At 37.4% G+C, this 26,580-nt stretch overlaps 1 protein-coding gene across 1 annotated transcript in view; it reads left to right on the forward strand.

Moving 5' to 3' along the window:
* tafa5l (TAFA chemokine like family member 5, like) overlaps positions 1–26,580 on the forward strand; it is a 123,998-nt gene that overhangs the window by 76,886 nt on the left and 20,532 nt on the right. Inside the window, exons 2-3 of the mRNA XM_062044240.1 lie at positions 5,361–5,510; positions 24,194–24,321. Of these exons, the coding sequence (XP_061900224.1) occupies positions 5,361–5,510; positions 24,194–24,321 (278 nt within the window). The remainder of the gene's footprint in view (positions 1–5,360; positions 5,511–24,193; positions 24,322–26,580) is intronic.

A 26,580-nucleotide genomic window follows, 5' to 3' on the forward strand; every position in this document is an offset into this window, starting at 1 on the left:
TTGATTCCACAAAAGGTGTACAGACATTGTTATTTCTACCCATGATTTCATTCAAAACATTCCATAAGTTTTTGCTATCATATCTCACATCATATAACCTCTGTTTGGAATATTCCCTTTTTTTCAGTTTGTTTAACTTTGTGACCTGGTTTCTTAAGGAACAGTACTTATGCCTGTCATCAATTAAACCAGAGTTGACGGAGGCTTTTTTAGCCATGTCTCTTTCTGTCATTAAACCTCTAAGTCCATTATCAATCCATGGGGCAGACTTAGTTTTGACAGAAAACTTCTTCAAAGGGGCATGCTTGTCCACAACACTCATGTACATTAACATAAATAAGTCCAGTGCAGCCTCAGGGTCTTCCTCACTGCACACCTCGTTCCAATTTAAACAGGATATTTCATCAATAAAACATTCTTCATCAAATCTCTTATAAGACCTTGTAAAAATAATTTTCGCTTTAGGTTTAGGAACCCTTGTCTTTCTAGTGACAGCTATTATATTGTGGTCAGTAAAACCTACAGGAACCGAGACTGCTTTGGAGCATTGGTCCGGAACATTTGTATAAATATGATCAATGCATGTAGCTATAATAATACCATCACTATTACTACCTATTCTCGTGGGAGGGGCAACAATTTGGGACAGATTGCCAGCATTTAAAATGGATAGTAACTTATTTTTGTTTGTACACCCCTGTCCCAGCCAGTCAACATTCATATCACCCAGTAAATAGATTTCTCTATTCTCATCTGATATCCTGTCAAACATCTCACATAACTCCTTCAGATACAGAGCATCAGCACTAGGAGGCCTATAGAAACAGCATACTATAATTGGTTTCAAATAAGGCAGATAGACCTGCACACAAATAGCTTCAATACTCTCCCTCATCAAATCATTGCGCACTTTGATAGATAAATGATTCTGAACATAAATAGCCACCCCACCCCCAAACCTGTTCCTATCTTTCCTAAAAATTGAGAACCCCTCAATGGCTACAATTGAATCAGAAAAGGAATCATCAAGGTGGGTCTCAGAAATGGCAAAGATATTAATAAAATTATCTTTGATAATACACTCTACTTCCTGATACTTATTACGCAGGCTGCATACATTCACGTGAGCTAACACCAGGCCCCTATGAAGGCCCAGCTTAGTGCAGGACATAACAGTACTGGAAGTAGTCATGACACAGGCCAAACCAAGATACTAAAAACACCCACGAATGCCCATTCTAAAAAAGCCAGGGGGGTAACCTTTGGGTCCCAATACAGCTGTCCATTTATGTACAGCCTATCCACTGTTAGTGCCACTCTCTTGTTCTGGACTCGGTTCTCTCTCATGATCGGTGACAGTTTCTTTCTCCTATCGTTGATCTCAGCCGGGAAGTGGTCATTTAACCAGAGAGAGGTCCCTTTCAGCTCCTTTCCTCGGCTTTTCACCAACTCTTTGTGCTTAAAATGCTCAAAACGAGCTATTATGGGACGGACTTTATTGTGCACAGGTCTGCCCATTCTGTGTACTCTGGAAAAAGTTATGTCTCTTACCACCTCCGGGGAGAGCTTGAGCTTATCCGACATGAACTCTCTTACAGTTTTTTCCGGATCAGCGTTGCCCTCTCGGATCCCCGAGAAAATGAGATTGTCTCTCATGTCCCTGCACTGTATATCCAACAGCGTGTCTTTAATGCGCCTATAGTCCGCGGTAAGAAAGTCGGTAGATCTCTGCATGTCAGTCATCGCACCTCTCAGAAAGACATTATCCTTTCTTAGATCCTCAATCTCCTTCTGACTGAATTCCAGGCTACTTCTGAAGTCACGGATGTCCTGCTGTAGTGCATCCAGAATATCCAGCTTGCTCAATCTCGCGTTGATCGATTCCAATACGGATGCGTCCACCTCCATGCTACCACCCGGCTCACCTCCGCTATCGGTCGAGCCACGCTGGGATCGGTGTCTCCTGGCTGGTTGTTTGACTTTACACGCAGCCCCACCAGACACCTCCTTCTTGTCACTCTTTTTGTTGGTCATCTCAACTGTGACTGTCCAAAAACCCGGTATTCAAAAGTGCGATCGTTAAAATGTCAAGCTCAAGGCGAGCTGGAGGTTAGCGACTGGCTAGCTAGCCACCTGGCTAAAAACAAACCAGGCTAGCTAGCGGTCGGTGAAGTTTTTAAACAAACAAGGACACCTTGATCACTTTAGAATTGTCCATAAAGTGTCCATAAAAGTATCCAGAATAGGTATCAAAAATAAAATATGGTATATTTGCGACCTAAAATTGGATAAAAACGCCAATTTCTGCTCGCGGCAATGGAAAAGTTGACTTCAGACGTCACGTCACGTCACCATGCCACACAATTAGTTATCTGGCTGCACCGCGGTTGTCATGGTAACGGGGTGGCTCAGCTGCGTCCAGCCAGGCAGCAACCTCCAGCCCGGCCGCCACCACCAGTCTTTCGGCCTGTCAAGCCGCAACCTCCGGCCCGTCCTCCGCCACCAGTCCGTCGGCAAGCCAAGCCGCAACCTCCGGCCCGTCCTCCGCCACCAGTCCGTCGGCATGCCAAGCCGCAACCCCCAGCTAGACCACCTCCGCCATGCTCATGGCTAACCTCAGCCCGGGTGGGCCTGCAAACGCCACCATCATCTCCGGTGGGCTTGCAGACGCCACCATCATCTCCGGTGGGCTTGCAGACGCCACCATCATCTCCAGTTCCTGTTCCTGCTCCTCGGCTAGCACCAGTTCCTGTTCCTGCACCTCGGCTAGCACCAGTACCTATTCCTACACCTTGGCTGACACCTGTTCCTGCAGCTCGGCTGACACGCCAAGGTTCGCCTCCTGTACCTGCACCACGCCAAGCTTTCGCCTCCTGTACCTGCACCACGCCAAGCTTCGCCTCCTGTACCTGCACCACGCCAAGCTTCGCCTCTTGTACCTGCACCACGCCAAGCTTCGCCGCCTGTACCTGCACCACGCCAAGCTTCGCCGCCTGTACCTGCACGACGCCAAGCTTCGCCGCCTGTACCTGCACCATGCCAAGCTTCGCCGCCTGTACCTGCACCACGCCTGACTCATCTGCTGCTGCGTCCACGCCTGACTCCTCGTCTGCGTCCACGCCTGCCTTGTCCGCTGCTTCCAAGCCTGCCACGACGACGGCGCTGAAGCGCCCACCTCCCCGTCGACCACGGATGTGGCCGCTCCCTGGTCATCCGCCTCGCCAAGTGCGCCCACCTCCCCGTCGGCCACGAATGTGGCCGTTCCTGGGTCGCCCGCCTCGCCAGCTGCAGCGGGGTTCCACTCGCCGCCGCCACTTGACTTGTCCTCTGTGGATTCGGGGACACTTGGCCTGGCGACCCCCCGCCAAGTCCTCCCTCCGCCCTCCCGTGACTTTTGACCCTGCTGGTTTATGTTTGCTTTTTTTGGACATCTGGAATCTGTCCTTAAGGGGCGGGGTTCTGTCATGATCCGTGGTCCGGATCATGTTTAGTTTAGTTATGTTTTGTTAGTTTTGGACTTCTTTAGTTCCTGGTTGCACTTCCTTGTTTGTTTTGTCACTATGGTTACTTATGATTTTCACCTGCCGCTGTTGTTTGGGACACACCTGTGTCTAATCAAGAGACACTATTTAAACCTACCTTTCTGATCACTCATCCTGGCTTCCTTGTTTGCGGTAAGCAACAGTCACGTTTATGTATTCCTGTTCTAGACTCCTGTGCTAAGTTGTTGCCTTAGCTTCCCGTGCGTTCGGCACTCTTTTCTTTTGCTTGTTTTCTGTTTGGCTATGATTTATGTTAAATAAATCATCTCCTACCTTCACGTTTTCGTCCGGAGTGTCCGTGTTGCATTTGGAGGAACGATCCCGCATCATCATGCGCCCCGATCGTGACACGCTGTTGTTAGCTGACTCTTGCTAGAGTTAATTTACGATTTAGAATGCCTAAAAAAAGAAAAATATTTGTGTTCTTGTCTTATATAAGGATTGTGAATGATAGGCAAAATAAAAGAAATCCATCCAATCAAAAATGTAATTGCTGGATAGATGTCATGTGTAATCAAATATGTTGACCAGCACACGTAATATTCTCTATCTCCGTCGTCTGTTATTGCAGCGAGGGCCTCCTTCTCACCACAACGACTGCGGCCGTTTATGCCTAACTGTGCCAGTTTGCACTGTTGGAGGGATCTTTAAACTAACTGTACATGAGAACTGCGATGAGGTGGCGACTTGTCCAGGGTGTACTCCTCCTTCCGCCCGAATGCAGCTGAGATAGGCTCCAGCGACCCCCCGCGACCCCAAAAGGGACAAGCGGTAGAACATGGATGGATGGATGGATGTACATGAGAACTTGTACTTGTACTTGCATATCCTAGCAAAAACACACACATTGTATCTCATTTAGGTTGTGGAAGGAGAGCTACCAGGAAGGGAGACGCACACACCAAGTTAACTTTCAGTTTCGATCCCCGTCAAGGCGGTCAAGCCTCGGTCGACATAAGCATGCAAGGAGGGCGAGCATTTTAGAGATTGCTCGGTTCGCTGTCCGAGCGCTGGTATTATTACTGTTTGTACTTACTCTTTTTGTGTAGAATAAAATGTTAAACATCAATTTCTGGCCACCTCTCATTGTTTTTGAGGAGTGGGACAACAAAGCACGGCACCGCCGAGTGCTTCCAAATTCATTTGAAATACGAGACGGCCTCGGAATGCTACAGATTTGCTGCTATCTTGTGGACAATGTGAGTAAATCAGATCAATGACTCTTGCATGTACTTTGGAACAAAAGCACAGCATTCACATATATGACACAAACCAAACAACCTTCCCTAGTCATGGTGCAAAGATAAATATGAAAAAAACAGCGCATGTAAACAGTTTTAGGTTTGATAGATGTGTGCACTAAATGATTACGTTTGCGTCTCCTCCTCCCAGTTTTTTTGCGCATTTTATTAATCGGCATATATTCTGCTGACTCGTGAAGGCAAAATGGATTTCCCTTGATTGCTAGCTTAGCTAAAATTGGTGTTTGTTTTGCACGCAGCCCTTGAGCAGATCAGGTCTACAGAATCCCAACATTGAAACCAAAGACTCCAAAGTTTGTTTCCGGAGCATCTCTTGCTTCCATTCGACGAGTTGCGTAATATTTTGCAATGCAGTCTGCTGAAAATGATGGAAAGGGCCACTCCACATAGCAGTGGTCGAAGTTGGAATTGCCACAAAACACATTTTAAGATCAACCGCCATCAGGCGGGTGAAGTTGGTTGTGCAACCCCCCCAGTTTGTCACGTTTCATGTGTCGAGTAAACCGTACGAATCCCCTTCCCGCTGTGACACGTTACATCATCGTTGTGTTTGTAGGCCAGCTGGCGGTGGGAACCTGCGAGATTGTGACGCTCAACAGGGACAGCAGCCTTCCCAGGCGGACCGTCGCCAGGCAGACCGCCCGTTGCGTCTGCCGGAGAGGCCAGATCGCCGGCACCACGCGAGCGAGGCCGGCTTGCGTCGACGGTATGTCGATGAAAACACATTTCTCTTTCCGAAGTGGACGACGCAAACAAACAGACTGACGGACTGTCAAACTAAAAAAAAAATAATATTACAAAATAAAATATAAAAAAGTGGAATAAAGGAGCAAACAGATGTAATGTAACAAATCAATGTCGCAATATTGACACTAATAACACAAACTGAAATTGAAACAATACAAAAAGAATGTAAGTTGATAATACTAACACTGACACTCATTAACCTGTTAGAATATGATTACATTACGATAGCACGTACAAATATGCTTGCAAACACATGGGACGGTTTAGTAAGTGCGAATTGTTTTAGTTATATTGTAAAACTTACAAACGTTGCTTGCAGCGATGAATGAAGAATCCATGCGAGTAGAAACGCTATGGACGATTAGAAGACGGCACGGCACCTCTGCTTCTGGTTCAAAGCTTTAAACACAAATCAGTTCACATTCACCAGCTGCACCTGCAGTGAGTAAACTCGTCCAAGAGATGGCGCCACAGCGCAAACAAAAGCGCACCATTTCAGTGCCTTTGCTTGTGTTTTATGAAAACTGTTTGCTTTATGGCCGTCAGCGAAGAAAAACCCATCAATTTGCCGCACCGTTTTATAAGTGGAGGAAAAAAGTACCGGCTTGTAGTCCAGAATTAACGGTAAATATTTTTTAATGTACACAATAAGAAAAAAATCTGTAGATTTTGCAGAAGTTGCCAGAATTTTACTGTAAAATTTATGGTGAATTTTACAGCAAATTGCTGTAAATGACAACATGTGATAAATGTTTTTTTTATGGTAAAATTCCAGTGACTAAGGTGCCAGTTTTTCACAGTGAAATCTTCTGTCATTTTTACAGTGCACAATTTGATGGATGACTTGCCTATATTTAGGTATTTATTTTAACAACTGTAACGTATGATAATTAATATTTGTTGCATTTCAATAATAATTACAATTTCAATAGGTCCTTTCGTCCCATTGCTAAAGGACTCCCTTTGGGATTCCTTTGACAATGGACCGTGCGGTCCCTAATAATAAAGTTGAAAAGATAGGCAATTGCATTATGTTAAAATGGAAAGAAGAAACATTTTTAGTCAGAAAAGATCAAGTACTTTATTGACACGTATCATTAACTGTCATTGCACAAAAAATAGTAATGAACCACAATCAATGTTGTTATAAATGTTTGACTTATTTAAGACTCCAATTACTTCACATCAAATATTCTATTCTGAATATATTTTGGGGAAAATATTTCATCATTTCTGGGGGGTTTTCCTATTAAAAATAGCAATTTGACACAAAGGGCATCATTTTTATTTTTTTATTTTTGTTTCAAAGGATAGATCTGACGTTTATCTATAGATATTTAAGCATTGAAAGTAAAAATAATTATAGTATATGACTTATTTTGAACACTTTTATGAGTGGGGCCCATTTGGATCCCTTTTTTTTTTTAAATGCCATTGTTAAAAAAAAAATAATAATAATAATTTAATCAAAGTTGTTATAAATTATTGACCTGTTTAAGGATCCAATTACTTCACATCAAATATTCCATTTTGAATATTCTTTGGGGAAAATATTGCATATTCTGTGTGATTGCCAGGAAAAAAAAAAGTTTTTTTTGACAAAAAGGGCGTAAAACAAACAAAAAAAAACATAAAAGAATAATAAAAATGAATAGTTGTAGCATAAATCTGAAGTTGGTCTCGAGATTTAGGCGTTGAAAGTTAAAAATAAATGTATGACTTATTTTTAACATTATGACTGGGTCCGTTTTGGTTCTCCAAGAATTTTAGTCAGATTTTTTAAAACATTTTCAAATATTCTATTCTGAATATATTTTGGGGAAAATATTTCATAATTTCTGGGGGGTTTTCCCTATTAAAAATAGCAAATTGACAAAGAGGGCATAATTTTTTATTGTTTATTTTTGTTTCAACAGATAGATCTGATGTTGATCTATAGATATTTAAGAATTGAAAATAATAAAAAAAACTAACATATGACTTACTGTATTTTCCAGATCACAGGGCGCACAGGATTATAAGGCGCACTGCCGATAAATGGTCTATTTTTGTTCTTTTTTCATATATAAGGCGCACCAGATTATAGGACCCATTAAAGGAGTCACATTATTATGATTTTTTGGTAAATGTAAAACACTTCCTTGTGGTCTACATAACATGTAATGGTGGTTTTTGGTCAAAATGTCGCATAGATGATCTTTTACAGATCATCTTCAAGTCGCTTTCTGACAGTCGCTTCAGGATGTGTCATTTTGTGGACGGTCTTATTTACGTGCCTCCATTTTGACAGCGTCTTCTCCCCGTCATCTTTTTTGTAGCGGTGTAGCGTGCAAGGACGGGTGTGGAAGAAGTGTCAAAAGATGGAGCTAACTGTTTTAATGACATTCAGACTTTACTTCAATCAATAACGGAGCAGCATCTCCTCATCTGCCGGAAATGTGTCCCGTGAAAACCATCCGACCTTAACTCTCTAATAACTAAAGTTCCTTGGGTGAATAATATAAAATCACTATACCGGTATGTTTTAGTGCTTTCATGGCGAGTTTACTGACAGATATAAGTAAGAACTTTACTCTACTTTATATTAGAGATGACAACAGTGGAGGATGAATGTCCCATAACGAGAAGATAGAGAAAAAGAAGAAGCTTATCGACTCCGGTGTCGGCACAGACTTCAATGGCGGACGCACTTAATTTTTCAGGATTCATGCAGATCCCAAATACGCATCAGCAGGTATCAAAAGGTAAGAAAAGTTGCTTTTGCATAATATTGCGAAACAAAATGCCAGATAATGTCTTACCTTTGGAAAAGACTACATTTATGGTATTCAGTAATAAAAGAAAGATAGAAGTTAGTTTATCCATAAACAATGTGAAAATTGAGAATAGAATAGAATAGAATAGAATAGAATAGAATAGAAAGTACTTCATTGATCCCTGGGTGAAATTCAGCACTACAGTTCGCTCACAATAGACAATGATAATAATAAATAATAAAATATATATAATATATTATATATATAATATATAAATAATATAAATATATTCTACATATACTCTACATTTAAGTGCAGTCAAGAAGGAACATATGCATTATAAAGTCTGTCGGTATGAAGGACCTCCTGTGTCGTTCCGTGTTGCATTTTGGGAGTTTGAGCCTTCCACTGAACGTGCTCATTCTCCCCGCAAGGTCCGAGTGTAGTGGGTGGGAGGTGTTGTCCATAATGGCTAGGAGCTTTGCTAAACTTCTCCTCTGTGACACCACCGCCAGAGAGTCTAGCTCCACTCCCACCACGTTACTGGCCTTCTCTACCAACTTGTCCAGTCTGTTTTCGTCCCTCGCTCTCAGTCCGCTGCCCCAGCAGGCCACGGCATACAAGAAAGCGCCCGCCACCACCGACTCGTAGAACATCTTCATCATCTTTGTACAGACGTTGAAGGATCCTAGCCTCCTGAGGAAGTAGAGGCGGCTCTGTCCCTTTTGTAGAGTACCTCAGCGTGTTTTGACCCATTCAGCTTGTTGTCGATGTGTACTCCCAGGTATTTATAATCCTCAACCATGTCCACATCGACCCCCCTGATGGAAACAGGGGTCGCCGGAGTACTCCTCCTCCTTCCCAGGTCCACAACCAGCTCCTTGGTCTTCGTCAAATTAAGCTGGAGGTGGTTCTTTCCACACCATGTGACAAAGTCCTCCACCAGTGCACTGTATTCCTTATCGTCACCATCCTCAATACACCCCACTATCGCAGAGTCATCAGAAAACTTCTGAAGGTGGCAGGACTCTGAGTGATAGTGGAAATCGGTGGTGTAGATGGTGAAGAGGAAGGGGGAGAGGACTGTGCCCTGCGGGGCCCCGGTGTTGCTGACCAGCCTGTCAGACACACAGTCCTGCAGTCGCATGTACTGTGGTCTGTCAGTCAGGTAATCAACAACCCAGGACACCAAGGGGGCCTCCACCTGCTTCGTCTCCAACTTCACACCCAGTAGCCCAGGTCGTTTTGTATTGAAAACACTGGAGAAGTAAAAAAACATGACCCTCACACTGCTCGCAGGCTTGTCTAGGTGGGTGTGGGCTCTGTTCAGCAGGTAGATGACTGCGTCCTCCACTCCCAGTCGGGGCTGGTAGGCAAATTGGAGTGGGTTCAGGTGGGGCTTGACTGTCGGGCGGAGTTGTTCCAGGACCAACCTCTCCATGGTCTTCATGATATGGGAGGTTAGAGCCACCGGCCTGTAGTCCTTCGACGTGCTGTGTCGTGTGCACTTGGGGATGGGGACCACGCATGAGGTTTTCCACAGTGTGGGTACTTTCTGCAGCCTAAGGCTCATGTTGAAAATGTGCTGGAGCATACCACACAGCTGTGTGGCGCAGGCTTTGAGCACCCTGGGGCTCACACCATCAGGACCCGCGGCCTTGCCTGTTTGTAACTTATTTAGCTGTGCTAAATAAGTTACCTGTTCTGCAGACAGACACACTGGGGGGGTCTCAGGTGATTGGGGGAGGGGGGTTCATCAAACTGAGGGTGAGGTGTTAAGTGGGGTGAGGTAGTCATTGGAGTTGGGGGGCTGTGAGGAGGGGAGGTGGGGATGGAATGGTTCGCTGAAGTTGTCAGGGGGCCGACTGGCATGTCTCGGGGGTGGGGGGGGGGGGGTGGTCTGCATACCTCTCCAAACCGCCTTCATGTTGTTGTCCTTCAGCTTCCCTTCCAGCTTCCTCCTGTAGTTCTCCTTGGCCTCCCTGAGTTTGGTCTTCAGCAGCCCCTGAACTCTTTTCACCTCCTTCCTGTTACCAGCATTGAATGCCCTCTTCTTCTCATTCAGTAGGGCTTTGATGTCCTTGGTCACCCACGGCTTGTTGTTTGAGTAGCAGGTAACCGTCCTTGATGGGACATTTGAGTCAACACAGAAGTTGATATAGTCTGTGATGCACTCTGTGAGCCCGTCAATGTCCTCTCCATGAGGCTCCATGAGCACCTGCCAGTCAGTTACCTCAAAACAGCCCTGTACTGTCTCTTGGACCCCTTCTGACCTCCTTCTCACTGTTATTCTGGTCACAGGCTGTCTTTTGACCAGAGGCACATAACAGGGGTTGAGGTAAACAAGGTTGTGGTCTGACCGGTCCAGCTCTGGGAGTGGTATGGAACTATACGCATCCTTGATGTTTGCGTACAGCAGGTCCAGGATCTTATTTCCTCTGGTGTGGCAGCTGACATACTGAGTGAAGTTGGGTAGTGATTTGTCCATAGTAACATGGTTAAAATCCCCCGAGATGAGGATAAGAGCTTTCGGGTGCTTGGAAGGCGACTGAAATCAGATTTCTTGGGGTGATCTTAGATGAAAAGTTGACATGGAAAGCTCATATATTGCATGTGAAAAATAAGGTATCTAAAAGTTTATTTATTTTGAACAAGGTTAAATACAGTTTCCCGTATAACACAATGAGAATGTTATATTGCTCAATTATTCTACCTTATTTCAATTATTGTGCAGAAATATGGGGAAATACATATCACAGCAACATAATGCCTTTATTTCTTTCACAGAAAAGAGTAATTCGTATCATTTTTACAGTAGGATATAGAGACCACACAAATCCACTCTTCATTAGGGAAGGATTATTAAAACTAAAATATATTGTAGAATTGCATACTCTATTAGTGATGTTCAAAGCTTGAAATAAAGTTGTTCCGAAGGACTTATAAAAGTTATTTGTGTTCACGTCTGAAGATGAGAACCACAGAAGGCCGTGTGATTTTAAAAATCCAAGAGTGCGAACAAATTGGAAACAAATGTGCTTGACTGTTGCTGGCGTGAAAGCATGGAATTCTCTAAAGAAAGACTTAAAAATTTGCAAGAATATCTTTGAACTTAAAAAGAGTTACAAAGAGAGACAACTGGAATGATATCAAACTGATTTTTGATTTTGATTTGACGTGTCATTGTGAAAATGCTTAAACGAAAATTAAAAGTATGTTGGAGTTGGGGTGTTGGTGGAGGGAACAGTGATAAAGTCATCTAAAATAATTTGTGTTAAAAAGGGAGCAGATAAATATAAGAATATTATTCTTCCATCTGCTCCTTTCTGATCATGGAAATGTATAAGAAACAAAAAACAATGAAAGTGTCAACTGTACGTGGCTTGTATATATGCATTTTCATGAAAGGAATAAAAAGAAATGATGAAATGATGACCTTACACACACACCATAGTAATACTCTAATGTTGAACACATCAAACTGTGCAACCTACACTTTTCTCTTATGTTTGACTGCCATCTACTGGTCACACTTACATCATGTACCAAATAAAATAGCTTCGAAATGGGTAAGCTCAACCAGACTTATTCCTTATATTAGGCGCACCGGGTTATAAGGCGCACTGTCGAGTTTTGAGGGAAAAAAAAGGTTTTAAGTGCCCCTTATAGTTAGGAAAATACGGTATTTTGAACACTTTTATGAGTGGGGCCCATTTGGATCCCTGAGACCTTAGATGTCATTTTTTTAAACTGCCATTGTTAAAAAATAATAAAGAATTAAAACCAATGTTGTTATAAGTTATTGACCTGTTTAAGGATCCAATTACTTCTGGCTGAGACCCTTTTTGGACCTTTTAACAGTCATCCTAATGGAGTGGAGCCCTAATGGTTACAATATATATCATATTGCTTTTGAAAATGAAGAATATCAAAATGTCCGCCGCATGTTTTCAATGTCACTCCGATTTATGGCGGACGTGAGCTCGATAAGCTTTATTGCTCTCTAGCGTGTCTGAGCGATCCGACGCTATCTCGCGGGAAACTTTACGGCGACATGCATCACAGGCGCACTGTAATCGCCATGACTCACCGTGTCTATCAGCCCCCACGCTCCATGCTCGCATGGCGTTCACTAGCCAGCCCTGCTTTTAACCGCCTCCCAACTCCACCACACGCTCTAAGTGAGCGAGAGAGAGTGATAGAGCTATGATTACAGCAGCGGTAACATTGATTTCCACTGGTCTCCTGCTGCACTGCACCCTGGAGTCCTTTACCGGCAAGTGCGTTTAAGACTTCAATTGCCTCCCGCCGACACTCGGTGATGATGATCATTGTGGGGGCTGGACGTGGAGTTGTGCACATTACCTGACAACACAGATTTTCTCTCCCACTTTATACCAACTAAAATCCAGATCGGTAACGCCGATACCGATCTGATACCTTGTGCGACTATACGTAACGTATCTACTAGAATTTAAAAAAGTTAAAGTACTAATGATTGTCACGCACACACTAGGTGTGGCAAAATTATTCTCTGCATTTAACCCATCACCCTTGATTACCCCCTGGGAGGTGAGGGGAGCAGTGGGCAGCATCAGTGGCAGCGCCCGGGAATCATTTTTGGTGATTTAACCCCCAATTCCAACCCTTGATGCTGAGTACCAAGCAGAAAAGTTTACTGTGATTTTTTTGAAACTGTCATTGCTCAAAAAATAATAATGAATCAAAATCAAAGTTGTGAATTAATGACATATCTAAGGCTCCACTTCACATTAAATATTCCACTTTGATCATTTTTTTGGGTGAAAAATATTGCATATTTTGTGTTTGCCATAAAAAAGTAAGTTTTCTTTGTCAGCAAGGGCGTACAACTAACAAAAAAACAGACAGATCTGAAGTTGATCTAGAGATTTAAGCATTGAAAGTTGAAAAAAAATGTGTGACTTACTGTATTTTGAAGACTTTTATTAGTGGGACCCTTTTGGATCCCTGAGACCTTTAGTGTGATGTGTTTTGTATTCAAACTGTCATTGCTAAAATAATATATATATATATTCAATCAAAATCAATGTTGTTATGAATTAATGACTTATTCAAGGCTCCAATGACTTCACATTAAATATTACACTTTGAACATTTTTTTGGGTGGAAAATATTGCATATTTTGTGTTTGCCATAAAAAAGTAAGTTTTCTTTGTCAACAAGGGCGTACAACTAACAAAAAAACAGACAGATCTGAAGTTGATCTAGAGATTTAAGCATTGAAAGTTGAAAAAAAAATGTGTGACTTATTTTGAAGACTTTTATTAGTGGGACCCTTTTGGATCCCCGAGACCTTTAGTGTGATGTGTTTTGTATTCAAGCTGTCATTGCTAAAAAAATATATATATATATATTCAATCAAAATCAATGTTGTTATGAATTAATGTCTTATTCAAGGCTCCAATTACTTCACATTAAATATTACACTTTGAACATTTTTTGGGTGGAAATTTGGAAAATATTGCATATTTTGTGTTTGCCATAAAAAAGTAAGTTTTCTTTGTCAAAAAAGGCGTACAACTAACAAAAAAACAGACAGATCTGAAGTTGATCTAGATTCAAGCATTGAAAGTTGAAAAAAAAAAATGTGTGACTTATTTTGAAGACTTTTATTAGTGGGATATGTTTTGTATTCAAACTGTCATTGCTAAAAATCAATGTCATTGAATCAAAATCAATGTTGTTATGAATTAATGACTTATTCAAGGCTCCAATTACTTCACATTAAATAATACACTTTAAAAATGTTTTGGGTGGAAAATATTGCATATTTTTATGTTTGCCATATAAAAGTAAGTTTTCTTTGTCAACAAGGGCGTACAGATAACAAAAAACAGACATATCTGAAGTTGATCTAGAGATTTAAGCATTGAAAGTTGAAAAAAAAAAATGTGTGACTTATTTTGAAGACTTTTAGTAGTGGGACCCTTTTGGATCCCCGAGACCTTTAGTGTTATGTGTTTTGTATTCAAACTGACATTGCTCAAAAAAATTAAAATATTGAATCAAAATCAAGGTTGTTATGAATTAATGACTTATTCAAGGCTCCAATTACCATACTTGCCAACCCTCCCGGATTTTCCGGGAGACTCCCGAAATTCAGCGCCTCTCCCGAAAACCTCCAGGGACAAATTTTCTCCCGAAATTCAGGCGGAGCTGGAGGAGACGTTATTATAATTATTATTATTATTATTATATTATTATTATTATTATTAAATTATTATTATTATAGTATTGTTATTATTATTATTATTATTATTATTATTATCCTTGCACATTATCCATACAGCTACCCCGCGATTTGTAGGCGCTACAACAATTTTTTTTTTACATTAGTTATTTGTAGGAATTAATTTACTGTATTTTTCAGACTATAAGCCGCTACTTTTTTCCTGCGCTTTGAATCCTGTGGCTAATTTATGGATTTTTTTTTTGTATTCAACAAATAGTTTTCAACACCGACAGAGGCACTAAAACGATGTGTTATCGCTTGCGCTACAGCGCCATCTTTTGCTTGCTGCAAGTGGAAAAATGTACTTCCCGTTTTCGTGCCTTGAACCGGAATTCAAGCCGTCCATAGCGTTTCTACTCGTATGGATTCTTCATTCATCACTCTAAGCAACGTTTGTAAGTTTTACAATATAACTAAAATAATTCTTACTTACTAAAGCGTCCCATGTGTGATGTCTGTAGGAGTGTTTTCATGCATATTTGTACGTGCTACAGTAATGTAATCAAGCTATCGCCTTAGCCTTAGCTAATATGCTAACATGTTTACGAGCGTCTGTGTTAGTATTATTAACTTACAATGCCATTTTTTTTGTATTGTTTCACTTTTACAAATTCCTCAGTAAATTCACCAAAACGTCACGGTGGAGTTATTGAGTCTGTTTAGCTGATTGGAGAGCTAGCTTGCGCAGCTAGTGGGTTCATGAAGATGAATTCTGTTTTGTATGAACATTCGTTTTACTGCCGTGTTAAGATAAATTAAGATAAACATTTACAAAATATTTCGTCAGGTGCAGCTAATATATGTAAAAAGAAACGTATTTATTTTTAAATTTGGTGGGTGTGGCTTAAATACCGGTCCACTCCGTAGTCTGGAAAGTAGGGTATTTCTCCCTAAAATACCCAAAAAGAGTAGTTCAGTCAGTCATCCTAAAAGAGAGATGGAGGCGGTGTCACGGCAGGTGAACGCGCAGTGTCAGCGCTCGCCCACAGATGTCAAAGTCAAGGCTCTGGGGCCAAATGTGATCCACCACATAATTTCTTCCTGCCCATTAAAGCCGGCTAATAAATGTATTTGTTCTTTCTTATCCTCACTGTATTTATTTCCATCTTGCAGCGTCACCAGGTGGTTGCCAATAGCAACCGCTGTCTTGTTGTCCTTTAGCGTGTTGCTTTAGCAAAGCGTGCAGAGAACAATCAGCAGATGCTAATTTGGGGATTGTCACTCTTGGCGTCTCGTTAATATTGTCTTGTTTTAAAGAGCATCTCGTATCTCCGATGACCAAGCTAACAACATGATTGTAAAAAGTAGCACATTTTAATAATGTTGCTACCATGTCCAGTAATAATCACTTGCATTGGTGCATTATTTCAAGTAGTATTATAATTTTCAAGTATATTATTAGTAGTAATATTAGAGTACTTTTTGACTTTATTCTGCTAATATTTGAACTATTTTCTGTCAAATTTCTGTTTAATTTTCGTACCATTATTGCTCATAACATTATTTTTATCTGTACTAATTATAATTGTATTGTCATATTTAGATGTTTTTTTCCACATAAAACCTATTCTGTAACATTACAATTTTATTTCTAACAACTTTATCTTTGTAATATTTAAATATTTTGTTACTTTTTCCCCCTCTAAAATTTACACTTAATTCTTGTGACATTATGACTTTTTTTCTGAAATTACAATTTTATCTGTGCAATGTTTACATTTTTTTGTGTGTAAAATAACTTTATTCCTAAAATATTTAGGCCTTATTTTCATTAGATTACAACACTTACTTGTAAGATTATGACTTTTAAGAAACATTAAATCATGATTTAATATTTAGATGGGGGTTTTTTTTCAACAAAATGATGACTTATTCTGATAAAAATTTTACTTTTTCTTAAAGGCATTACGTATAATTTTTACTATAAAATGATACGTTTATCATATTATATCATATTATTATTATTATTATTATTATTATTATTATGCATGATTATCATATTATATAATACTATTATTATTATTATACATAATTATCATATTATATCATATTATTATAATTATTATTATACATAATTATCATTTATATCATCAATGTCACCCTGGACATCTTATTAATATTAATTTTTAGTGCCTTTAAAAGAGCGTCTATTAATTCTGTTTGACAACCAACAGATTATTGACATATATAGATTTCACATAAACTTATTCTGTAACATTCCGACTTTTTTTTTCTAATATTACAACTTTATCTTTGTAATATTGTAATATTCTGTTACTTTTTTTTGTCCAAAATTTACACTTAAATTTTGCGACATTGTGACTTTTAAAAAAAAAAGTTTTATTTGCAATGTTTTAATATTATTGTGTGTAAAATGACATTATTCTTAAAATATTTAGGACTTATATTCATGGGATTACGACATTATTCTTGTAACATCACAACTTTTTTTCTAAAATCATGATTTCATATTTAAACTTTTTTTTAAATAAAATGACAACTTTGACAAAAGTGGACTTATTCTGAAGGCATTACGACTCATCATTGTCACTCTGGATATTTCATTAATATTCATTTTAAGTGCTTTTAAAAGAGTGTCTATTATCTCCATTTAAATAATTATTATAAAAAGTAGCACATTTTAATTGTCCACAATAATGTTGCTACAATATCTGCTAATAATTAATTATATTGGTTCATTGAAATGTAATACATTTTTAAATATTACTAGTATTGTAATTGTTATTATTGTTATTTTAGTGTATATTATTAGTAGTACTATTAATACTGTATTGGTACTTTTTTGACACAATTTTGACTTTATTATTTTAATAGTGTAACTGTCTTTTGTAAAATTACTGTTTTATTCTCATAACATTATTTTCTCTGTAGTAATGATAACTTTATTGCCATATTTAAATGTTTTTATCCACGTAAAGCATATTCTGTAACAGTCCGACTTTATTTTCTAATATTAAAACTTTATTTTTGTAATATTAAAATATCTTGTTAGTTTTTTTGACTAAAATTTCCACCTAATTCTTGCGACATTATGATTTTTCGTTCTAAATTTACCATTTTCTTCCACAATTTTATCTTAAATCATGTCTTAACATTTATGCATTTTTTAAATTAAATGACAACTTTGATAAAAGTTGACTTATTCTGATTTATTCTTATTATTACGACTCATCATTGTCACTCTGAATATTTCATTAATATTCATTTTGAGTGCCTTTAAAATAGCGTCTATTATCCCCATTTAAATAATTATTATAAAAAGTAGCACATTTTAATTGTCCACAATAATGTTGCTACAATAACTTGTAATAATGACTTATATTGGCAAACTCAAATGGAATAAGTTACTATAAATATTAACAGTATTGTAATTGTTATTTTAATTTTAGTACTGAGTTAGTACTTTTTTGATTTTAGGTGTTAGAAAGTTGTTTCCATAACATTATGATATTATTTAAAATTATCTTGACTAAAAGTGACTTTATTGTCATAGTAGGATATTTTTTCCGATAAATGTTTTTCTCCTAACATTATGAGATTATTGGCACAACATCATTTTTTCTGTATTAAATATAACTTTATTGCCATATTTAGATGTTTTTTCACATACGTTTATTTATGTAACATTTCGACTTTTCTTTCTCACGTTACAACGTTATCTTAGTAATATTTGAGTATTTTGTGTGTAAAATTATGACTATTTTGTAACATTTAGGTGTTAAAGAGTTATTTCCGTAACATTATGATATTATTCTAATAACATTTAAAATTGTCTTGACTAAAAATAATTTTATTGTCATAGTTGGATTTTTTTTTACGATAAATGTTATTCTCGTAACATTCCAACTTTTCTTTCTAACGTTGCAATCTTATTTTGGTAATATTCAAGTATTTTGTGTGTAAAATGACAACTATTTAGTAACATTTAGGTGTTAGAAAGTTATTTCCGTAACATTATGATATTATTCTAATAACGTTTAAAATGATCTTGACTAAAAGCGACTTTATTGACATAGTTGGATATTTTTTCCGATAAATGTTATTTTCCTAACATTATGAGATTATTGGCACAACATAATTTTTTTCTGTATTAAATATAACTTTATTGACATATTTAGATGTTTTTTCACATATGTTTATTTTTGTAACATTCTGACTTTTCTTTCTCACGTTACAACGTTATCTTGGTAATATTTGAGTATTTTGTGTGTAAAATGATGACTATTTTGTAACATTTAGGTGTTGGAAAGTTATTTCCGTAACATTATGATATTATTCTGATAACATTTAAAATTGTCTTGACTAAAAATAATTTTATTGTCATAGTTGGATTTTTTTTTCCGATAAACGTTATTCTCGTAACATTCCAACTTTTCTTTCTAAAGTTACAATGTTATCTTGGTAATATTCAAGTATTTTGTGTGTAAAATGACAACTATTTAGTAACATTTAGGTGTTAGAAAGTTATTTCCGTAACCTTATGATATTATTCTAATAACATTTAAAATGATCTTGACTAAAAGTGACTTTATTGTCATAGTAGGATATTTTTTCCGATAAATGTTATTCTCCTAACATTATGAGATTATTGGCACAACATCATTTTTTCTGTATTAAATATAACTTTATTGCCATATTTAGATGTTTTTTCACATACGTTTATTTATGTAACATTCCGACTTTTCTTTCTCACGTTACAAAGTTATCTTAGTAATATTTGAGTATTTTGTGTGTAAAATTATGACTATTTTGTAACATTTAGGTGTTAAAGAGTTATTTCCGTAACATTATGATATTATTCTAATAACATTTAAAATTGTCTTGACTAAAAATAATTGTATTGTCATAGTTGGATTTTTTTTTACGATAAATGTTATTCTCGTAACATTCCAACTTTTCTTTCTAACGTTGCAATCTTATTTTGGTAATATTCAAGTATTTTGTGTGTAAAATGACAACTATTTAGTAACATTTAGGTGTTAGAAAGTTATTTCTGTAACATTATGATATTATTCTAATAACGTTTAAAATGATCTTGACTAAAAGCGACTTTATTGTCATAGTTGGATATTTTTTCCGATAAATGTTATTTTCCTAACATTATGAGATTATTGGCACAACATAATTTTTTTCTGTATTAAATATAACTTTATTGACATATTTAGATGTTTTTTCACATATGTTTATTTTTGTAACATTCTGGCTTTTCTTTCTCACGTTACAACGTTATCTTGGTAATATTTGAGTATTTTGTGTGTAAAATGATGACTATTTTGTAACATTTAGGTGTTGGAAAGTTATGTCCGTAACATTATGATATTATTCTGATAACATTTAAAATTGTCTTGACTAAAAATAATTTTATTGTCACAGTTGGATTTTTTTTTCCGATAAATGTTATTCTCGTAACATTCCAACTTTTCTTTCTAAAGTTACAATGTTATCTTGGTAATATTCAAGTATTTTGTGTGTAAAATGACAACTATTTAGTAACATTTAGGTGTTAGAAAGTTATTTCCGTAACCTTATGATATTATTCTAATAACATTTAAAATGATCTTGACTAAAAGTGACTTTATTGTCATAGTTGGATATTTTTTCCGATAAATGTTATTCTCCTAACATTATGAGATTATTGGCACAACATAATTTTTTTCTGTATTAAATATAACTTTATTGACATACCGTATATTACCAAATAGTAGCCCGGGCGTTTATTTCACAAAATGGGGTCAGACCCCGGGCGGCTATTAGGACATGGGCGGTTATTTGCACAAGGCTTTTATTTATTTTTGCACCAGCCTGCACCAGGCCATTATTTGGTTGCAATGGTTACTGTCCAGTATTTTTTTTTCGTACAAACAATTTTAAATGTAAAAGCTATTGTAAACATACAAACAAAAAAACAAGACTATCAAAAGACAAGAGATCAACAAGGCCTCAACATGGCAGTACTGCAACAATTGTCAAATAGAATACCAATACTAAAAATAAATAAACTTTTTAAATGAAGCAGCCTACCGGGAAAAATAAAATTATGGTACCAAGTACTCAAGTATTAAAAAACACACCATCAAAACAGAACAATAATACTGTCACTTAAATAAAATAAAGGCTACAGTACTCCAAGTTTTAAATAAAGCAGCATACAGGAAAAATACAATTATGGTACCAAGTACTCTATAAAACCATCAAAACAATAATACTGCAGCAAACGCAACCCCAAATGCAACTCAACCCCACTCATCCTCCTCCTCCTCCTCCTCGTCCCCTTCCTCTTCCTCCCCCTCCTCTCCCTCACCCCCCTCTTCATCATCCTCCTTTTCAATCACAAGTTCATTGAGGAACTGCTGTTCCTCATCACTCTCCTCCTCTTCCTGAAGCACAGCAGCAGCCTGCTGTCTAGCCCTCAACAGCATCTCTCTGCCTGCCTGACATGGCTGTCCCTCCTTGAGGCAGTAAATGAGCTGGTCCTCACTCCCATCAGCTGCCACCGTCAGCCCACACACCTTGTAGGATACCAGAAAGCAACATTCAGCTATGGCTACTGTTTGCAACACGGACACACACACACACGATTAAGCCAGCCACTTGTTGCACCAAACACCACCCCGGTGTCTCTCGTGTCACTCGCGGTGACATACAACTCCTTTGCCTTAATGCGGATCATTTTGCGGGATACACGGTGGTTCCGTCCACGAACGTGATGTATCCACTGACACAAATTAGCATCAAGCTCGTCGCTCACTTTCTTCCTAGCTCCACCAGATAAGCGAGCCCGTTTTCCATCGATTGCCGACTGAGATAGTAGTTCTCCCTTTTTTTGTTTCCATTCTCGTACACGTTTTGGGTCAAGGTTAAACTGCCTGGCCGCTGCCAAACCAGAATTCTGCTCCGCATACTTCACAACCGCTAGCTTGAACTTTAAGTCAAACTTTCTCTTCTTCCCCCTTAAAGTATTCCCGTCCATCAGTTGTGGTGTAGCGGTATCCTGTTCATTCAACTCACTGCTACTGTTGCTTGCCATGTTGAAACTTTTCCTCGTGGGTTTGTTGTTGTGTGTTACGCTATATGCGGTGACCCATTGCAATATGTTGATTACCCAGAATCCCCACGTGACGTCTGCTGTTACCGTAATGACCAGAATTATTGCACCTTTGCTTTTCCTTTTAGCTTATAAATTGGGTTTAATGAAATCAATATGATTTTAATCTAAATTATGCAAATAACAGCCCATGGGCTGCTATTTGGACATAGGCGTTTATTAGGAAGAGGCTGTTAATTCACAAAATGGGCTCAGACCCCGGGCGACTATTAGGACATGGGCGGTTATTTGCACAAGGGCGTCTATTTGGTAATATACAGTATTTAGATGTTTTTTCACATACGTTTATTTTTGTAACATTCTGACTTTTCTTTCTCACGTTACAACGTTATCTTGGTAATATTTGAGTATTTTGTGTGTAAAATGATGACTATTTTGTAACATTTAGGTGTTAGAAAGTTATTTCCGTAACATTATGATATTATTCTAATAACATTTAAAATTGTCTTGACTAGAAATAATTTTATTGTCATAGTTGGATTTTTTTTTTCCCGATAAATGTTATTCTCGTAACATTCCGACTTTTCTTTCTAACGTTACGTTATCTTGGTAATATTCAAGTATTCTGTGTGTAAATTGACGACTATATTTTGTAACATTTAGGTGTTAGAAAGTTATTTCCGTATTAATACGATATTATTCTAATAACATTTAAAGTGATCTTGACTAAAAGTGACTTTATTGTCATATTTAGATTTATTTTTCCGATAAATGTTATTCTCGTAACATTATGAGATTATTGGCACAACATCCTTTTTTTCTGTATTAAATATAACTTTATTACCATATTTAGATTTTTTTCACATACGTTTATTTTTCTAACATTCCTACTTTTCTATCTAACGTTACGTTATCTTGGTAATATTTGAGTATTTTGTGTGTAAAATGACGACTATATTTTGTAACAATTAGGCATTAGAAAGTTATTTCCGTACATTAAGATATTATTCTAATAACCTTTAAAATTGTCTTGACTAAAAATGATTTTATTGTCACAGATGGATTTTTTTGTCCCGATAAATGTAATTCTCGTAACATTTCGACTTTTCTTTCTCACGTTACAACGTTATCTTGGTAATATTTGAATATTTTGTGTGTCAAATGACGCCTATATTTTTGTAACATTTAGGCGTTAGAAAGTTATTGCCGTAACATTACAATATTATTGTAATTACATTTAAAATTGTCTTCACTAAAAATGATTTAATTGTTACAGTTGGAATTTTTTTTCCGATAAATGTTATTCTTGTAACATTCCGACTTTTCTTTCTAACGTTACGTTATCTTGGGAATATTTGAGTATTTTTTGTGTCAAATGACGCCTCGTTCAGGCGTTAAAAAGTTATTGCCGTAACATTACAATATTATTCTAATTACATTTAAATTGTCTTCACTAAAAATGATTTTATTGTCACAGTTGGAATTTTTTTTCCGATAAATGTTATTCTTGTAACATTCCGACTTTTTTTTCTAACGTTTCGTTATCTTCGTAATATTTGGGTATTTTGTGTGTAAAATGACGACTATGTTTTGTAACATTTAGGTGTTAGAAAGTTATTTCCGTAACAATATGATATTGTTATAATAACCTTTAAAATTATCTTTTCTAAAAATGACTTAATTGTCACAGTTGGATATTTTTTTCGATAAATTTTATTCTCGTAACATTCCGACTTTTCTTTCTAACGTTACATGGCATATTTTGACTGGGTTGGTCGAGCGGCCGTGCCAGCAAATTGAGGTTTCCAAGTACGATTCCCGCTTCCTCCACCCACACTGGTTTAAATGTAGCTTAAAGACGTCGATAATGGTCTTCACTGTGTGAAGCGCTTTTTTTCTCTAGAGAGAAAGCGCTATATAATTATAGTTCACTTCTTCTCGTAACATTTTAATATTATCCTAATAACACGCACACCAAAATCGACTTTATTCTTTATTCTTGTAACTTTTTTTAATTGACATTTAATTCTTGTGGGATCATGACATTGTTTTAAAATGACAACTTTATCTTTGCAATATGTAAGTTTTTTTGTGTATAAAATGACGACTTTATTTTTGTAATATTTCCGCCTTATTTTCATCGTAATACGACGTTATTCTTGTAACATTACGATTATTTTTCTTACATTATGACTTGATATTGTGACTTTTTTTAACAAAACGTTGACTTTAACAATGTGACTTGTTCTCGAGGCATTACAACGTTATTCTTGCAACATTTCGATTTTTTTAACGTTATTTCCTCGAATTTGTGAAATCAGCGCTTCGTTCTTGCAATGTCCGATTATTATTATTGTGAAGATTATTATTGTTTGTGCGTACAATTCCAAACACAAGCAAAATATGCCTCTAATCTTCCTTTTGCACCCTTTAGCTTTTATAAATCAAATCAAATCCTTCCATTGTGTATAAAGTTGTAATCTACTGTACGTACAGTAGGAAGAGGCCTTCTCTCACTCCATTGGTGTGTCCTTCCCTGGTGGTAGCTCGAGCGGTGCGCAGCCGGCAGTGGTGCGAGATGTCGCCCTGCATGGAGGGCGAGGTCTGCAGCCTCCTCTTCAACCGCTCGGGGTGGACCTGCACCCGGGCCAGCGGACGCATCAAGACCGTCACGGTAAGAACCTGGCACACTGGACGCTGTAGTGTTTTTACACATTCATACTTTGTTAGCTTGTTAGCAGCATGCTAGCAGTTAGCGCCTTTGTCACGCTAACTTTTTGAGCCATTTTTACAGCCCAACACCTCAGTCATATGACTTGGTACTTGACACATGCTAACTGTTAGCATGCTAATATTAGCTTGCTAACTTTTTTAGCCATTTTTACAGCCCAACACCTCAGTCATTTAACTTGGTAACATTAGCGTGCTAACTTTTTGAGCCATTTTTACAGCCCAACACTTCAGACTCATATAATATGGTACTTGACACATGTTAACTTTTAGCATGCTAATATTAGCTTGCTAACTTTTTTAGCCATTTTTACAGCCCAATACCTCAGTCATATGACTTGGCACTTGACACATGCTAACTTTTTTAGGCATTTTTACAGCCCGACACCTCAGTCATAAAACTTGGTACTTGACACATGCTAACTGTTAGCATGCTAACATTAGCGTGCTAACTTCTTTAGCCCTTTTTACAGCCCAAAACTTCAGACTCATATAACATCGTACTTGACACAAGCTAACATTAGCGTGCTAACCTTTTTAGCCATTTTTGCAGCCCAACACCTCAGTCATATAACTTGGTAACATTAGCGTGCTAACTTTTTTAGCCATTTTTACAGCCCAACATCTCAGTCATATAAGTTGGTAACATTAGTGTGCTAACTTTTTTAGCCATTTTTACAGCCCAACACCTCAGTCATAACTTGGTACTTGACACATGCTAACTGTTAGCATGCTAACATTAGCGTGCTAACTTTTTTAGCCATTTTTACAGCCCAACACCTCAGTCATATAACTTGGTACTTGACACATGCTAACATTAGCGTGCTAACTTCAGACCTAAAAATAGTGCATTTTGGTATTTCCTCTTATCTGGTCACGTGTTAGTGTGCTTATGTTAGCATGCTAACATGTTATGCTAGGTTTTTTGCTATTGTTGTATGATTAAACCTAATAATCATAGTTTTGATAACTGGCGCCATCTTGGAAGTATGCTAACGTCTCTAGTTTTAGCATGCTGACATTTTATGCCAGCTTTTTAGCTAATATTGTGTGATTAAACCTAAAAATCATGGTTTTTGATCCTCGGCGTGGTTGAGCAAGTATGCTGTTTGCATGTTTGGGAGAACATTGGCATGCTAACGATTTATTCAATTTTTTTTTTTTAGCTAATTGTATATGTTTACACCTAAAAATAGTGCATTTTGGTATTTCCTCTTATCCGGTCACGTGCTAGTATGCAAAAAAGCTAGCATAACATGTTAGCATGCTAACATGTTATGCTAGCTTTTTTGCTATTTTTGTATGATTAAACCTAAAAATCATGGTTTTGATAACTGGCACCATCTTGGAAGTATACAAAGGTCTCTTATATTAGCATGCTAACATTTTATGCCTGCTTTTTAGCAAATATGGTTTGTGATCCTCGGTGTGTTCGAGCAAGTATGCCAACAGTTAACTGCTAGCATGTTTGTGAGAACATTAGCACGCTAACGATGTATTCTAATTTTTTAGCAAATTTTATATGTTTACACCTAAAAATAGTGCATTTTGGTATTTCCTCTTATCCGGTCATGTGTTAGTATGCTAATTTTAGCATGTTAGCATGCTAACATGTTATGCTAGCTTTTTTGCTCTTGTTGTATGATTAAAACTATTAATCATAGTTTTGATAACTGGCGCCATCTTGGAAGTATGCTAACGTCTCTAGTCTTAGCATGCTGACGTTTTATGCTAGCCTTTTAGCTAATATTGCATGTTTAAAACTAAAAATCATGGTTTTTGATTCTCGGCGCTGTCGAGCAATTATGCCAACAGTTAACTATTTATTTATTTATTTTTTTTTGTTGTCCTGTCCAGCTTCTCAGGTAAATCATATAGTAGATGTAGATGCCCATATCGGCTGTTCAGATTTACTTTACAAACGAGAAGTGTAGGATACTTCACTTGTTGCCTTATTTGTATTTGACTTTATTAAATGTATATTTAAGTTAACTATTTCTGAGAACATTAGCATGCTCGCTTTTTAGCTACTTTTGAATGTTTGCACCTAAAAATCCCGATTTTTGGCACTTGACGCCATCTTGGAAGTATGCTAATGTCTCTTTTATTAGCTGCCCATAATGTTTTGCCCTACCCTTAGCCAATTGTGACTCATCATACGTAAATCAACCAATCGTCATGGATTTTCTCCGTGTTTTTTTTT

The sequence above is a fragment of the Entelurus aequoreus genome, linkage group LG01 (genome assembly GCF_033978785.1).
Source record: "Entelurus aequoreus isolate RoL-2023_Sb linkage group LG01, RoL_Eaeq_v1.1, whole genome shotgun sequence".
NCBI classification, from domain to species: Eukaryota; Metazoa; Chordata; class Actinopteri; order Syngnathiformes; family Syngnathidae; genus Entelurus; species Entelurus aequoreus.